This window comes from Papaver somniferum, chromosome 3, assembly GCF_003573695.1.
Source record: "Papaver somniferum cultivar HN1 chromosome 3, ASM357369v1, whole genome shotgun sequence".
NCBI lineage: Eukaryota > Viridiplantae > Streptophyta > Magnoliopsida > Ranunculales > Papaveraceae > Papaver > Papaver somniferum.
Genome location: NC_039360.1, coordinates 40,051,421 through 40,067,812, shown reverse-complemented (window position 1 = coordinate 40,067,812; position 16,392 = coordinate 40,051,421). Strand labels below are relative to the sequence as shown.

The window sequence follows — 16,392 nt, the reverse complement described above, 5'->3', positions numbered from 1 at the left end:
AGGAAATTTCGAAAGATATTCACAACTGAGCCAAGCGTGGTATAAAATGGAACGACAACTGTGTTTACGATTATTATTGAAGAGTTACAAAGAATTGAGGACCTTCTACAACAACACCTCCCCCCCCCCCTTGTGCAACCTATATATAAACGTTGTCGTATATTATTCAACAACTGATTTCTGGTGTAGTTGATCGATGTTTTTCCCGTAGTGACGGCTCTGTAAGTTATCTTATGTTGAGAATTTCTGATTAAATTAATCATTAAGGTTCCTTTGTGGTTAATTCAATTGAGTTTTCTGGATACAAATTCATGTTTCATGTGATTTTTTAATGTCCAAATAAATCCTTCTTTTCTTGTAAAAGTAAGGTCGCTCTTATTGTTCTTTCGGGAATGATATTTTATGGGGGAGAGTTCTTAATTGAACTTGGGCTGAATTGCCAAATCTTTGTGGGGAGTGCGGTTGTGGAATATTGAAGGAGTTCTTGTATCTTTATAAACTCCTTGATGAATACACTAAGTTTCGACTATGTGATATCATCGAAACAAAGTTGATATGTTCTCTTTTAGTCATGAAGTATCTCTATGAGAATTTCATTATGATCCCGCTAGTTTTCGTACCTTTGCCAATTTATATTGAAAAAAAGGGGGAGAATTATTGTGTAGTTCACACTACAAATACATATGGTTTACAAATCCTTATGTAAGGGGGAGTGTTTTTCATTGTGAGATGCAGTATTGACTAAGGGGGAGTGATACATATCACCGTAGTATTATTGTCAAAGTTGCGATACAATTGAACTTTGATGATGTGTAATAATACTATGACATTGTATAACAATAATTGAGAATAATTGTTTTCTTATTGTTATGGCTACGGATCTTCAACAACTATGTGGTTGAGTTGAACACGTACAGAATCACTGGAGTACTTATAAGTGACAAAGATTTTTAAGTAATGTTGAAGAAAAAAAGAAATCAAGCATTTGGATGAGAAGCTACAAATTTTATTTATTTTGTAATCCATATGTACTGATAGTTTTGTCACTAAAATTGACAAAGGGGGATATTGTTAGAGCACTGCTCGGTCAAACTCGCAAGCATTTTTATCTCAAGCTTGTTTGTCAAGTTTAGTTGTCAAAACTATAAGTCTTGATTTCTAGTCTACTTATAGCTATGTCTTTAATTAGGATAGAATGTATAGTTGAGCTTTAAACTTCACGGCGTTCATCGATTGAAGACGAAAAACTACTAAGGGGAGCTTGTGGAACTTCATCAACAAAAGGTATGTGGAGATTTGAACTCATATATCACTCAGAAGTCTATTTCTATTCTATCTCCTATTGAGACAAAAGTCGTATATCTATATAGACTTTATATTATACACATTTGATATTTAGAGATGAAAATCGCATGGTAACATCTTACATGATTTGTGTGAGACAGTCATTTGATGTAGATTCAGAATGTTTCGTATTGATCATTTGATCACTTGAAAATTGCTTTGAAGCTGATAGTTTGTATGAGACATCTATTCTCATCTTACAAGAATGTTTCACTGATGCAAATGGGAGTTTAGAACAATTAACCTTTGATTAGATATAGCATAGTATGTGTACTTGTATGCTAACTATTGCATGTGTATTCCAAGTCTGGGAATTTCATATGCATACCCATATGCGTACTGATTCAACAGTTGAAGTCCGGGAACTATAGTATGCATACCCGTATGCGTACTTATTTCAACTGAGTTCGGTCGTGAAAGACAGTATGCGTACCCGTTTGCGTACTAGCGAACAAGACCAAGTCCGGAAACTTAGGTATGCGTACCCGTTTGCATACCTGAGTGGGTTAAGTTCTAAAATCGGTTATGTATGTTTACATACTCATAAACAAATACATTCATATAATAAGGAATGCAATCTTTGAAAATGGTGGCTATAGTGTTCATGAATCGATTCGAGTGAATCGAAACCGATTTTTATTCAATTGTGTCTTGTATACTTCTTTGAGAATATAAACAATTAAACAGCTCTATAACTAGTTTCATTCGAGTCATTTGAACTAGCTGTGTTTAAGATGAACAAGGTTGATATGAAAGTGTTCATATGGCTAACTTCGGTTAACTATTGTTGAGCCAACCAAGTGTACACGTTTAGGTACTGTTACCCATATGTAAATGAAGGCACATTTTATTTGTGTATAACAAGCTAAGTCAATCTAATGATTGAAATATATTAGCTTGACTCTAATCAAGTTTTCATCTAACGGTGAATATTGAGTGCTTTGTTACCAAGGTAACATTGATTCAAAACCCTGATTTGAAGACTATATAAGGGAGAACTCTAGCAACTGGGAAATCTAATCCCCACACCTCCTGTGTGATACTAGTTGCAACTAGAGTCGATTCTCCTTTAACCTAGGTTTTTCCTAAAACCATTATAGGTTAACGACTTAAATACTTCATTGGGATTCTGAAGCCAGACCCAATTATTTTCTATGTAGTTGTGTGTTCTGATCTTACTTTATTCTATCGTATTGAGTACTATCTTCTCTAAGATTTGATCGAGATTTAATCTCCGATAGGTAAGATAAAAAGTAGTTAAAAATCTCTTCGTCTCATTCTTTGTGATTCCACAATATCTTGTTTCGCCCCCATACGATTAAGATTATTGTGAGGTGATTGATATTACTAGGCTGTTCTTCGGGAATATAAGTCCGGTGTATCAATTGGTTCTTGTTCACCTTGATTTATCAAAAGACGGAACAAAAAATCGCAGGTATTTATGTGGGAGACATATTTATCTATTCAACAGACTTTTCTGTATGAGACAGATTTGTTTATCAAGTCTTCGACTTTGGGACGTAGCAACTCTTAGTTGTGGGTGAGATCGTCTAAGGGAATCAAGTGTGTATAGTCCTGGTGGGATTCAGAGGCGTAAGGAACACGACTGTATCATAATCAGTATGAGATTGGTTAGGGCTCAACTACATTCCAGTCCGAAGTTAACTTGTAGTATGCTAGAGTTTGTAGAAGCTTAATACAGTGTGGTGTTCAAAACTGGACTAGGTCCCGGGGTTTTTCTGCATTTGCGGTTTCCTCGTTAAAAAAACTTCTGGTGTCTGTGTTATTTCTTTTTCTCATTATATTTTCTATATAATGGAAATATCACAAGTTGTGCGTAGTTCAATCAATTGGTGAATCCAACCTTTGGTTGTTGATTTAAATTGATTGACGCTTGGATATTGTTCTTTGGTACCATCCAAGTTATTTATCTTATTAATCCGGCTCACAGATTTCTATTTGTTCTATTGCAGATTGATTTGGGAATTTGAGATACAACTCTTGGATATATTTTCCTTGATTGAGTCTGACTGTCTAGTTGATTCTCTTGGAATTATATTGGAGTTAGTCCATACAGATTGCCTAAATGAAATATTGGGTGTGGTTGTTAAACCCCCGCTTTTTCATTCCTAACCCACCCAAATATCTGGGAGTTTCTTTTAAACAAGGAAGGAATTCTTCACCAATATTTGCTGAACTTTTACAGATAATGGAAAGAAAGGAAAAAGGATGGATATCAAAGTGTGTTAATCAATCTGCTCGATGGATGCTCATCAACACATCCTTAATTCCAACAGCAAATCATGTGATGCAAACACAGCTTTTGCCAGTGCATGTTCATTAAAAAATGGACCAGATTGCAAGGAACTTTTTCTGGGGGAACGATAAAAACACAAGAAAACTCTATGCCATAGGGAAAGACAAGCTCAACCTTCCTATCAGCAAAGGTGGGTTAGGAATAAGGAATATGAGGAAACATAATTTTTCTCTCCTGGCAAAAGAGTATGGCAGATACATGCTGAATCAAACACAATCTGCAACCGCATATTTCGAGACAAATATCTGCAACAACATTTCATCCTAAGGCCCACACAGAATCCACCAGAATCTGTTAGTTTCGCTTGGAAAAAAATTCATAAAGTGACAGCATTTGTGCAACAGAATGTAATCCAACGCATGTACCGAAATCACCTTTCTTGATGAAAGCTAATATTAGCTAGCATATAACATATACTTTGCTAATATATCAACTAGAGATATGTTATCTCCTGGGATATAACATATAATCCCAAATATAAAAAAGATACTTAAAATATTTTGATTCGGTATCTCACCTTGAGTATCAAGGAAAATAATCGAACATTAAGTAATTAGAAATAAAATACATGTTCCAATACTCTATCGACATCTTATGAACTTTACATTTTAATCAAACTACATTTCCGATATGCAAACCCTAAAATAATATCCAAACCGAAAATGCCTATTTTGGTTAACTAAGGATATGTCCTACTATAGATCCATGGGATAGGTCATAGTAGTGATCCTTTGGACCGGTCCTAGTACAGATCCTTGGTAAGGGATTGGTCCTACTAGAGATCCTTACGATCGGTCCTAATAAAAATCCTTGTCTAAGGGATTGGACATAAAATAGATCATTTGATTCCCTTTCAACTATGAAACAAGTTTCGCAAGTCTACTTCCTTAAACAATATCATTAAATAAAGTTTCTGAGGTATGGAATCAACTCGAAAGTTCAACACACTAAATAATAACGAATTACCAAATAATGTTATGTCATATATCAAAGTTGTATAAAACAACTAGTATATCTTTTCTTGACATTTTGATCATAGAATGACCAAGTGAATGTCTGTTTTGTTTTCAATATAAATTGACTTGAAAGAAACGAAGATAGAAATGGAACAAGTCAAGTATGTGTTACTAGCCTCGAACGGAAGGATGATGTGTTCATTGATGATGATACGTCTTCAAGTTCTTCAGAGTAACGCGAGAAATTCTCTCTAATGTTCCTAGCCTAATATAACAAAGTTGATTCTAGTAATCAAATCAAGCAGCCTCGAGTTTTGAAACTAATATATGATATAACAACGCTTGATGGGTTCAACCGATCAATGATTTAACAATAATAGAGGCGAGTTCACATCAAATGAATTTTTCAAATACTTAAACAAAAACCGCATCAAAATAGAACTGATGATAAGATATACTCAACAACAATCAAGAAAAACTGGATTACGATGCACTCAGACGTAGCCACACTGATGAACGTCGGCGATGACTTGGTCAGTACGTTATTTGAACCTCATGCTTTTGATTGAAACGTACAACTTTTATACCAGGTTTTCCCGCAGGCGATTGCCAACTCGGTCAAATGCGTACACATTCCAAACCCACCGATCTCGGATAAAAGAATTTGTCCACACTCGAAGTATGGACAGTACACAGTTAAAAGTGGATATGAGGTGTTAACCAAACCTGCAGACAACCAAAAAATGGAAAATCAACACCCCAACCCACAAAACTTTGATGTCCGGAATTACACCAAAATCTGGATAGCCAACTGCCTCCCAAAAATCAAACTTTTCTTGTGGAAAGTCAGCCATGATGGTTTACCCACCTAATCCAGCACCAAAAATCGACCCAACACTGCCTGTTTGAATGTGATAGAGCTAGACAAATTTGGAACCTGTTATGTGCCCACATACACAGGGGTCACACTTCACAAAACCCCTACAACGGACTGGTTTTGCCACCTAATCCGGTTCCAAATTATATCTGCCAACCACCAGCTGGTCAATACCAAACAACATCACCTCAACAACAACATCGAAGCAAGAGGACTACCACAACGGCAACAAACTCTTTTAAAGCTCCGGAAAACTTTAATGAGTTTATGATGAATGCGGCTAGAAAAGAGGACTTCACAATTTGTTGTTACACTATTTGGAATATTTGGCTCGCGAGAAATGTTGCAATCTATAACAACCACATCCAAACCCCAATGCAAACGTTCCAAATTGCTCTACTGCTCAGTCAGGAGTTCGACTGGGCGACTAAACACGATTTAAACAACCGGTCAGAGTCTAGACCACATCAACGACCTACTAACAACAGTAGGAATTCAACCTCCACCACCCAATTGGTTGAAGATCAACACATACGGAGCAAGTAAAGGGGAACCTGGAGGACCACCAAAAATTGCAGTTATGGGATGGATATGCAAGAATTCACAAGGAAATGTTGTTATGGCAATGGTAGCCCTCATAGGAATGACAGTCTCAAAAGGGTGGACCCAAATCCACTTTGGAACAGACTCAGCAACACTGGTATCCATGGTCCGGAAAAATGAAGCCTATACACCATGGATCATTCAGAACATGATAAAGGAAATACAAGACCATCTACAACAGATTGGACAACACACTGAAAAAGATTCAACAAAAGACAGAAACAAAGCAGTAAAAGCAAGACGTGTAGGCGGATCGACTCATCAAGTTCCCAATGAAATAGGATCTATCTCCCACATCTACAGAAAAATGAACCAAGCTGCAGATGGATTGGCAAACCTTGCAATCCAACAACAACTACAGGTAGGACAGAATATACATACGTGTATCTAGAACAACAGATGTCCAGAATTCCTTAACTTGATTGTAATGAATGATTCGATGGGGCGCCGGAGAAGTTCACCTTTAATAAATAAAATGAACTACTCTTTCGAAAAAAGAAAAAAAAATCAACCATATAGGTACTCCAAATAGTATTATTCAATTTTTCTTTTCTGCTATGCTTCCACTAGCAAATTTGTGTTCTTTTATTTGTTTCTTACTTCCTTTTTTTACTTGGAAAAGAAGAAGATTAATGTTACATCTCGGTATGTTTCAAAATTACTGTGCTTTATCGGAGAAAAGCCTTGAGGTATTTACCAGCTCGAGTGGATTTCCATAGGCAAAGGATTCACAGGAACAGCATAGGGTGAATTCCAGTCTGCATCAAAGATTTCTTGAAGTTGTGAGACTAGGGAAGGGGTATACGTGCCAAAGCTCACACCTGCTGTTGTGTAGAAGTAATCCCACACGAGATTGCTCGTTCCAATATGCGCTCGAATGTCACTAACTGCATATTTACCATGATTCACCCTTGTGTAAGCAGGATAAGTGTTCCCCGTTGCTGTTGCATTAGATAAGGCTGGACCAGTCATGTTGAAGCCTGGCACTTCATAGTACTTGATCTCTATTTTCCCGTTGCATATTTTTTCCTTGTACTTGACAGCTTCATAAAGAACATTTGTATAGAGAAGGGATTTCAGATATAAGTCTGTGTTGTTGATAAAATGTCCCCAGTAAGCTACTAGTATCTTCACCTTCGCATGTTTGGAAAATACAACCTATATAGTTGAGCAACAATTCAACAAGTAAAAATGTGCAATAGAAGAAATTCAAAGCTACTGAGGTTATATAACCTGAAGACGCGTGCATATAAAAAGATGAAGTTATGAATTACTTTCAAAAGTTTTCACAACTACAAAGTGGTAAAAGAGATACGGTTTTCTTTTGTTTTTATTTGGGTCTATGTTTATTTGTAAGTACAACGCTGGTCGTGAATGAATCTGGCAGAAGACACCTAATGTGTGCTGGAGTTTCACTTAGAACCACAGAATGATTCACAAAAAAATAAAAGAGTCGGGGAATGATTCATAAAGTGCAATACCTCGGATATTGCAGATGAAAGAGATGACCAGAAAACTGCTTCACTTGTGTATTGAGACTGACCAAGCCAGTCCATAGTACTGATTCTAAGAGTTCCCCTTGATCCTACAGATTTAATTGTGCCTAACCAAGCCTGTTCATCAGACTGGAACTTACCAAACAATAGCTGCAAAACATTTGGGAAAAGAAATTGTATCAGGAATAGACGTAGGCACGGAAAAGTAAGTAAATCGCGTGTATTAGTACGAAGAAATTTAAGATACACAAAAAGTCAGACACTAAATAACCTAAAGAGTCAAAGATACTGCACAATTCTATTCAAATTCACCTAGATGGTAACTGTCAGATTCTTGCATGTTAGTTTTTCCAGAGATTTGATTTATCGTATTGGTTCAACTATGAACTTCATGAACCATTCTGAAAGATATCAGTTATGACAATATTTAAAAAATTTACAATTACCTCAGGAGGAGCAAAAGAGAGATAGCTGGAGTGATGATGGATAGTGGAATTATTGCATCCAGGAGTTTTAATTGGCGTTTTGAACATAGAAGGATCTGACAGCGTGGGATAGCCGTTTACGTGGGGAACCCTCACATAACTAGGAAGCGGAGATCTGCCATTCAAAAAAATCAATCAAAAATTACACCAATCTCGAGCCACCTAAAAAACAAGGTGAACATTAGCGGTACATAGTACAAACTAGTCTCTAGTTATACCTACACCGCTCTTTCAAATCGACAAAATGTGACCAACAAGGAACTTCTCGGTTGATTTGCGAGTGTTCGTCCCAAACAGGTTTAATATATTTTGAAGAATTAAGAGCTGCAAGTGTCCATAGGTTATCAAAGTAGATTTCTACCTCTTCTGCTATTTTTGGACAACCAACAAGATATATTCCAACTTCTTTCACCTACAGAATAAAAAGCATTCCATGATTCAACTGAAATTTTATACTGCTAATAAGAAATAAGAAACTACCAACAGAATCGCATAACCAAATATAAACCTATAGTAGTTTCAGACCCATAAACCATAAATCATCTACCTACTACCCCCGCTGTTCCATTATCAGGCAGTTCTGTTTATTGAGACCTCACCGCTTCTCATTTTAGTTACCATGTTTAGGAGAAAAAAAAACTTGGCTCATGCAGCTAAAGCTGGATCATTCAACACATCTTGCATGTGTCAACTTTCCTAAAAATTAAAGGAATGACTCGTATCTGCTATAGCAACCTTATCCTGGCAAAATGATTAGCAAAAGAACCACATTTCTTGTGATCTTACAGCTTAATAAACAAGAACCCACTACACTAAAAACCCCAATCCCCTAAAGACAAAACTGCCTACAGCAAAATATATGTTTATGCTTCTTGAGAGACGTATAGACATGACGGTTATATATGGAGTAAAAATGGGTATGGGAGCAGAACCTGAGTGAGAGATTTCCAATCATTATTAGCAGAGCCAATGTATATGTCTTTGCGGTCTGATATCCAAACTTTGGTATGGACAATGCCAGAACCCCACCAGTCACCAAGCAATAGTGTCACATTTTGCACATTTGGTCTTCCTGCTGCAAGAATTGATGATTCTCTTGTGAAGTCAGGATAAACCCCTGTGTGCTGTAAAATCCTATATGGCAAAATACAACAATCTTAAACTTAAGTTTAAAAACCAATAAAAAAAATAAAATTGAAAATTGTAATTAGGAAATTACCTGATATTAACATTTCTATCAGCGGCATTTTCAAGTGATTGAAAGACTTGATAACCAACATCAGCTCCAAATCTATCCATCTCTTGTTTTGAATATCCAAAATCACCAGATTTTGGGTTTTCAGGTTGAGCTAAGAATTGCCAATACTGTACAATCATATCAAGTCTCTTTGTTGAATTCCCAGCTAACCACTTGAAAACATCACCTGATTGATTCATTATTATTATTAAGTTTAATCAAAATTGGTTCAATAAGTCAAAAAACAATAGATAAAGAAAGAAGAAGAGTGATATTACTATTACCAGTGGAAAGAACACCATGAATGGAAGGAAGATGAGGCATATCTGTTGGAATTGATTGAACAAGATATGCTTCACAATTGCAGTCATCATCAGAAGAAGAGGAAGATGAAACAGGAAATACAGGATTTAATAATAATAAGATCATGAAACTGAGATAATAGAGAGGATTGGAACTTTTGCAAGTCTTGACTTCCATATCTCTCTGAAATCAGTTTAAACTAGTTATTCAACAAGTATTTGATTTGATAAGTGGAGAAGAATAGCTAGGAGGTCGACTGAAGTCTGAAGGGTGCACTGTGTAAACTGAAACACATTCTTCTTCGATTCTTTTCTTTGTTCCAAAATTTAAAATATACTCGTTAGTTCCCAAATTTGAGGAAAAATATAGGATGTGCTGAAAAGGATATTATTCTGAGCTCTGACTAGGTTTGACCGCGTTAAATAGAAAATAACGTTTTCTTTCTGATCTGTTTTAACGTTTTCACGGTCACGCCTATGTAGCCTGTCCTTGAGGGTCGCCGACACCCATATCTATATATTACCGATAAATAGAAGATAACGGCGTTATTTAAACCCGTTATAATCGTTTTCACGCATGTTATAACCGTTTTTCTAAAATTGAATTTTACGCTTTTTCCTTCTAAATAACATTTTAACGCAAGTTTTTTAGACCATTTTTCACGTTTTCACGTCAGTTATAACCGTTTTTAAAGAAAAAAGAATATAAAAATATTTTCTTACACATCTTTATATTTTAAATTAAAGATTAAAAAATTCCAATTAATATTTTAAATATAAGAGAATAAGATAATAATATATAAAATACGTTATAACAACGTTATTAGACCCGTTATAACTGTTTTCACGCACGTTGTAACCGTCAGATAGGAATTTCAAACCATAATCTTTTTTTGTTTTCTATTTAACCGTTATAACGCCCGTTATTTTAGAATAACGTATAAAAAACGCGTTTTTTCCTAAGTAAAACGTGCTCACACCTGTCAAAACGCGTTATAACGGTCACGCCCAGTGGCCGTGACCTGTTTTTCAAACCTTAGGCAAAACCACTTTAACAATTTTCCTTCTTGTTGTCTCATTCAAATATTGTCTCCATTAGGATTCTGTAGACAAACAGTATTATCCAACTCTCTTCCACTCGTTCAAAATCCAAATGAAACAATAAGAATTCATGGCAACCAAATTAAGATCAACAAGTTCAAAAGACAGAATTGTTGCAGAAAGAAAAAGGAAGAGAAAAAAGAGAATAGAAGGCATTATATTCACTGTTAATGGCTACAGCTCTGCAAAACAATTGCATTTCACCTTTTCTGTCATCAAACCCATTCTCACCTTCAATACCCTCGACGACGCAGTACTTTACAAGTCTTTCTTTTTCGGTAGTAAATCCGTTAGAGACCAGTTGTTGCAGAAGAGCAAAATTTACAGCAAATGCAAAGAAAAGGAACTCATGGTTAGACCCTTTTGATTATGGAGATGACCCAGAAATGGGTTCTGGTTCAATGTATGCAGAAGGAAAGCAAGACGAAGACCCGAGACCACCTGAGGATCCAAACAATCCGTATGGGTTTCTCAAATTCCCACCTGGTTTTATGCCTGAAGTTGCCTCCATTGGGTCAAAAGTCAGGGGAGATGTTCGGAGATGTTGTTGTGTCATCTCTGGTGGTGTCTACGAAAATCTGTTGTACTTTCCTGTAATTCAGTTGATTAAAGATAGATACCCTGGTGTTCAAGTAGATGTTCTTGCATCCGCTAGAGGTAAACAAACTTATGAGTTGAACAAAAATGTCAGGTGGGCTGATGTGTGGGATTCTGATGAAGATTTTCCTGATCCAGCTGAGTATACCGACATGATCGGGATTCTAAAGGTAAGTGCTTATACTGACTAGCTTCATTCTATATCATCTGGAAGCTCTGCTGTATAACTGAGTTTTCCTGTATGACAGGGTAGGTACTATGATATGATACTATCTACAAAACTGGCAGGACTGGGGCATGCATCATTCTTGTTTATGACTTCATCTAGGGATACAGTTAGCTACGTGTACCCAAATGTAAATGCAGCAGGAGCAGGAGTAATTTTATCCGAACAATTTATACCAGATAAACTAAACCTAGCTGAGGATGGTTATCACATGTGAGTGTTCCTGGAAATTTTCATTTCATCTTCTCAGATAAAATAGTTGTATAATACTTAATGAATGGGAACATTGGTTTTTATTTACCAGATTCAGTTCATATTGAGTGACAATGCTAGAATATTGATTTAGGTATCATCAGATGCTCGATTGGTTAGGACGACCTAGGCATAATGTACCAAGACAACCTGTGCCACCCTTGAAAGTATCAATCTCCAGGAAAGTGAAGGATGTAGTAGAGACAAAATACAAGAATACAGGTGCGGAGAAAGGGAAATATATTGTAATTCATGGTATCAAATCAGATTCGAAAGCTTCAATGCAATCTAAAGGGGATACTGACAGTTTGTTGCCAATTCAAGTATGGGATGAAATAACAGAGGCAATAAAGGGGTAAGAATATTATAATATCCTCGGGCACTACAAAAGCGCAAAAGATTTGTTTTCTATGGGAATTATGACATGCTAGTTGTTCTTCTCGTATATTATCACGTGGGTAGACTTAATCTTAGCTCTACATGTTTTATGTATTTGCTTCTATCAATATCATAATAACAGGGGTATTAAGCCTGTATTCGTCATTCCACATGAGAAAGAAAGAGATGATGTGGAAGAAGTAGTAGGAGATGATGCCAGTATTGTATTCATCACCACTCCTGGACAGGTCAGTCAATAGTTGCATAGTTCACTCATCCAAACTGACAGATACATGTTATATTCATTTCATTCTCCTATTTCTATCAGTTGGCAGCTCTAATCAATGATTCCATTGGAGTCATTGCAACAAATACTGCCGCTATACAACTTGCAAATGCTCGTGAAAAACCAAGGTAACATTCACCAAATAAGATTCACAATATTTTCTGCATACATTCTAATAAATGGAGACAAGAAGCAGTATCTAACAGAAGAAGCAAATCTAAATAATGACTATATAATGACTATATAATGACTATCATCTTAAAAACAGTAGAATGACTTCTGGAATGTTATACTAATTAACTTCTTTGTTGTTTCACAGTATCGCACTATTTTGTTCCGAGGAAAAGGCCAGACTCTTCGTTCCCAATGCACAAGAGAAAAGATGTATCCCAATCTCATCTAAAACAGGGAAGTTGATTGATATTGATGTTGAAGCAGTTAAAAATTCTCTCCAGATTTTTGAAGGGGTACTAGCTCTTGCATAGGAGAATGGATAGTTTCTATTATTGGTTTTGTTCAATTGTACATTCAATTATGTCTAATTACAAAAGAACAATTAAAGTGAAATGGATGTACCCATGTGACAGGTAAGCATATGACAAGTAAGATCTATCAGACTTGGAGTACAACAAAATAAGAAAATTCAAGTTCTAACTCAATTCAACTTAATGTTTTCTCAAAAGAAGTAAGTGAGAGATACAAAATAAAACTAAATTCAGAAACTAACTGAGAAAAATCTAAATCTCATTTTGCAATACGAATTCCATAATGTGCACACTACCAAGATGTACGAAACAACAAAAAAGAAAAGGGAAGCTACCTAAACTCACAGTTTTCAGAGTTATATGTAACACAGAGCTCGCCCAGAAGAAGTTCAGGAGAGTGGCTTTGCACGTGTAGCTGGATCTTCTTTGGACTCCACCCAGATCATGAACACATAGCCAAGTATCCAAAGAAGTATGTACTGGAAGGGGACCCAGGATAAACATGCAAGAAGACTCATTACGCTTCCAACATACTGTGGATCTTTTATGTATCCAAAAGGGAATTCTGTCACCCAAGGAATAGTCTTCCCGAAACGTACTCCATAATATGTGCCGGCTTCACCAAGTAACTGATACACCCTGGAATTTAACACATAGCCAGCGTGTTAGGAATACAGTATGAGGCCCATGGTATAGGTTGCAAATTTGTGAAGATCAGTTAAAACATCAAGGTTCTGATTGATTATATAGTCTTTAAGCGAACTCAACGAACATGTGAGAACAGTTCTTGATAGAATAGTCCACAGAAAGAAAGAGAAATTTGCTATAGTTATCAAATGAAGTGTGACTAAAACCACAAGACGATATTAAAAATAAGATAATGCAGGAATTTTACAAATTCCAGTTCTAGAGTAAGCAGAATTTCCACGAAGAATATTTGCAAATTATTTATTGAGGAGAAAAGAAAGAGTTTCCCTTCACCACTATCACCCATTTCCCAGACCATAAGATCAAGAAGTATATCCACGGGTTCCTAAGTGTAAGAGATGTCATTACCGCGCGTCCACTGGTGATATTAATAGTACCCTTAAAAAAGGATGGAAGTTGGCCTACATCAACAAAATAATTTGGTACAGAATACCTGTATACTTTGAACAGAATCAGTGATTCTTAAATGCTATCAAGTATGAATTTAAAAGGCAACTACTATAGGTGTATCGCGATCAAAGCTATACTAATCAAATTGACACTGCAAAACCCATCTAAAGAGCTGTTATATCTAAATTCATTTTCACTTACAACGTTCACCAAATTGGCAACAAATATTAGTAGTAAATTTCACAACACATCTATAGAACTGAAGCTTATGAGTTTATCTGTCTGCCATTCTATTCAAACTAATCAAATGATATAAAATTGAAAAATCAAAAATTATGGAAATCTGAAATAAAAATGAAGCAAACAAAAATAAACCTAAGATGAGAAGATTTTTATACCTGAAGTTGAGGAACTGACCAAAGATGAAGAGAGGCCAAAAGTATAGAGGAGGAGGCCAGGAAAAAGAAGAAGAAACCGAGAATAATGAGATAAACTGAATTAATTTAAAGAAATGAGAAATTTGAGCCATGATTTTTGATGGATCTCTTCCTTTCCCACATAATTCCACCCATTTCTGTGGATTAGTCCATAGAAAATAGTAAAATGGGAAAGGAATTAGAACACCTAGTGCAGCAATTAAACCCATTTTTTTGTTATTACTATCTCTTCTTACTTTGTTAGCAGTGAATGAACATATGAGAAGAATCTCTTTAAAACTGGACTATCTCGTTTTGCTGTGGCTCCGTGTACAGGAGTCTAGACTCTTAACTCCAAATGGCTGCTATAAGGAAGATTGAATTTAGCTAAGGGATGCTCCCTTCTTTGGAGAGGTAGGGTTCGATCCCTAGACTTTGTAATTGCCGGTAGTATTTAGGAGCCACGGTACTAACTCATAAAAATATTAAGGGACTGGAAATTTCAATTTTAAGGTAGGATTATTACTAATATTAGTTTTTCACCTGTTCTATGCACGGGTCTATATCTTGTTTATTTTATGTCATTTAAAAAAAATTCATCAGAAAAATAATAGAAGTTCAGTAAGCTCATGCCCTAAAAATTAATAAAATTCAATAAACTATACTCTTTTTGTCCATGTTTAGACAGAGATTTAGGGAACAGTTTAAGGAATGAAAAGAGGTATTAATCTTTTCTAACTATGTTAAAAATTGATATTAATACGTTAAAACAGAATAAATCTTAGTTTCTCGACAATATGTTAAGGAGTTATGCGTAATTTGTGGAAAAATATGACTTTCAGGTATTATGAGATTCGTACAAAATCATATTTTCATTCAAATAGGTATGGAGAGAGTAAAAGGCTTATGCAATAGAAAAAAAATTAAAAAGTCACTGCCTCGTGGTGCAACATCTTCCAAGTATAATTCCAGTTTCATTTATACAACACTTCACACGAAGTTGCCTCATTTGAAGATGAAATGCAATGAGTTGGAAGATACACAGTATGGTACTCTTAGTGTATGAGCTGTTCGACCAATATGCTCTCCATCTAATTCCCCCCCCCCCCCCCCCCCCCCCCCCCTTGATCGATGGACAATTTAGTTTTGATACGTTACTTACTAAATTCTGTTACTAAAAGTATATTACCCTTCTTCATCTCATTCACGTAATCGATCTCCATGTCTGTGAACAACGTCATTCAATTCTAATCACCTGTTGCAAACATATTATCAATGGGAAAGCATTATCATCAAAATGGGAGTCACTTGGGGAGTCCTTGATTCGTTTTTTAACCAAATCCTTAACTCCAGTCAATTCAAACTTGGCGTGATTTTTGCTTAAATTAATAAAAATCTCGCCACATTCTCGCAACATAAGAAACTTTTTAGCTGATAAAAATACAGACCATCCAGCGCAATGTATAGCATCTTAAATAGTTAAGCTTTGACACGATTCATGCACCCAATTATCCATGCATGTCATATGTATTGATATATCTTATTAGAAAATTAAGAGTGATATCGATAAAGATTAACAAAGAACTCGTCTAGTGGACTTCTCAACTAACAATAAATTAAACTAGGGGTGTAAATAATACCCGAAAATACTCGGCCTGCCTGTACCCGCCTGACCCCGCATGTACCCGAAGTAGCCCAAAGCCTGTTATGGCTCGTCATGGGCCACCCGGCCTGGCCTGGATTAATTTATTGGGCGGTCTCGGGCTTTGCTATTAATTATGATGCCCGGCCTGGTGCCCGGCCTGAAAGCCTTCTATGTGCCATTAATCATTTAATATCCTCTTAAAAAGACTTAGAAGTTACCATTTTATAATTGTCAATTTTCTGTCAAGAAAAATAAAATATATAGTTGTTTTTACTTACAATTAGCCTTTTA

General features: G+C 36.0%; 3 protein-coding genes across 3 annotated transcripts; 1 reads left to right on the top strand and 2 right to left on the bottom strand.

Annotated features, from left to right (window-relative positions):
• Positions 1-6,508: 6,508 nt before the first annotated feature.
• On the bottom strand, positions 6,509-9,923 carry LOC113355943 (phospholipase D Z-like). Its single transcript, XM_026598931.1, has 7 exons — positions 9,600-9,923; positions 9,298-9,502; positions 9,011-9,212; positions 8,297-8,490; positions 8,040-8,193; positions 7,579-7,743; positions 6,509-7,255 (listed from the first exon to the last, which is right to left on the bottom strand). The coding sequence occupies exons 1-7, from the start codon at positions 9,793-9,795 to the stop codon at positions 6,791-6,793; spliced, it is 1,581 nt and encodes a 526-aa protein (XP_026454716.1). The 5' UTR covers positions 9,796-9,923; the 3' UTR covers positions 6,509-6,790.
• Positions 9,924-10,792: 869 nt separating this feature from the next.
• Positions 10,793-13,116, top strand: LOC113355941 (photosynthetic NDH subunit of subcomplex B 1, chloroplastic-like). Its single transcript, XM_026598928.1, has 6 exons — positions 10,793-11,485; positions 11,564-11,754; positions 11,888-12,148; positions 12,314-12,419; positions 12,500-12,585; positions 12,777-13,116. The coding sequence occupies exons 1-6, from the start codon at positions 10,889-10,891 to the stop codon at positions 12,940-12,942; spliced, it is 1,407 nt and encodes a 468-aa protein (XP_026454713.1). The 5' UTR covers positions 10,793-10,888; the 3' UTR covers positions 12,943-13,116.
• A 31-nt stretch (positions 13,117-13,147) lies between these two features.
• Positions 13,148-14,864, bottom strand: LOC113355942 (phosphatidyl-N-methylethanolamine N-methyltransferase-like). Its single transcript, XM_026598929.1, has 2 exons — positions 14,439-14,864; positions 13,148-13,581 (listed from the first exon to the last, which is right to left on the bottom strand). The coding sequence occupies exons 1-2, from the start codon at positions 14,684-14,686 to the stop codon at positions 13,332-13,334; spliced, it is 498 nt and encodes a 165-aa protein (XP_026454714.1). The 5' UTR covers positions 14,687-14,864; the 3' UTR covers positions 13,148-13,331.
• Between the last annotated feature and the right edge of the window lie 1,528 nt (positions 14,865-16,392).

Coding starts and splice junctions, on each gene's coding strand:
- LOC113355942 (XM_026598929.1), bottom strand. CDS start 14,686: ATGGGTTTAATTGCTGCACTAGGTGTTCTAATTCCTTTCCCATTTTAC. Junction 13,582..14,438: donor GGTCAGTTCCTCAACTTCAG/GTATAAAAATCT, acceptor GTTAAATTCCAG/GGTGTATCAGTTACTTGGTG.
- LOC113355943 (XM_026598931.1), bottom strand. CDS start 9,795: ATGGAAGTCAAGACTTGCAAAAGTTCCAATCCTCTCTATTATCTCAGT. Junction 9,503..9,599: donor TCATGGTGTTCTTTCCACTG/GTAATAGTAATA, acceptor TGAATCAATCAG/GTGATGTTTTCAAGTGGTTA. Junction 8,194..8,296: donor GATTTGAAAGAGCGGTGTAG/GTATAACTAGAG, acceptor TTTGAATGGCAG/ATCTCCGCTTCCTAGTTATG.
- LOC113355941 (XM_026598928.1), top strand. CDS start 10,889: ATGGCTACAGCTCTGCAAAACAATTGCATTTCACCTTTTCTGTCATCA. Junction 12,149..12,313: donor ATAACAGAGGCAATAAAGGG/GTAAGAATATTA, acceptor TCATAATAACAG/GGGTATTAAGCCTGTATTCG. Junction 12,586..12,776: donor AATGCTCGTGAAAAACCAAG/GTAACATTCACC, acceptor GTTGTTTCACAG/TATCGCACTATTTTGTTCCG.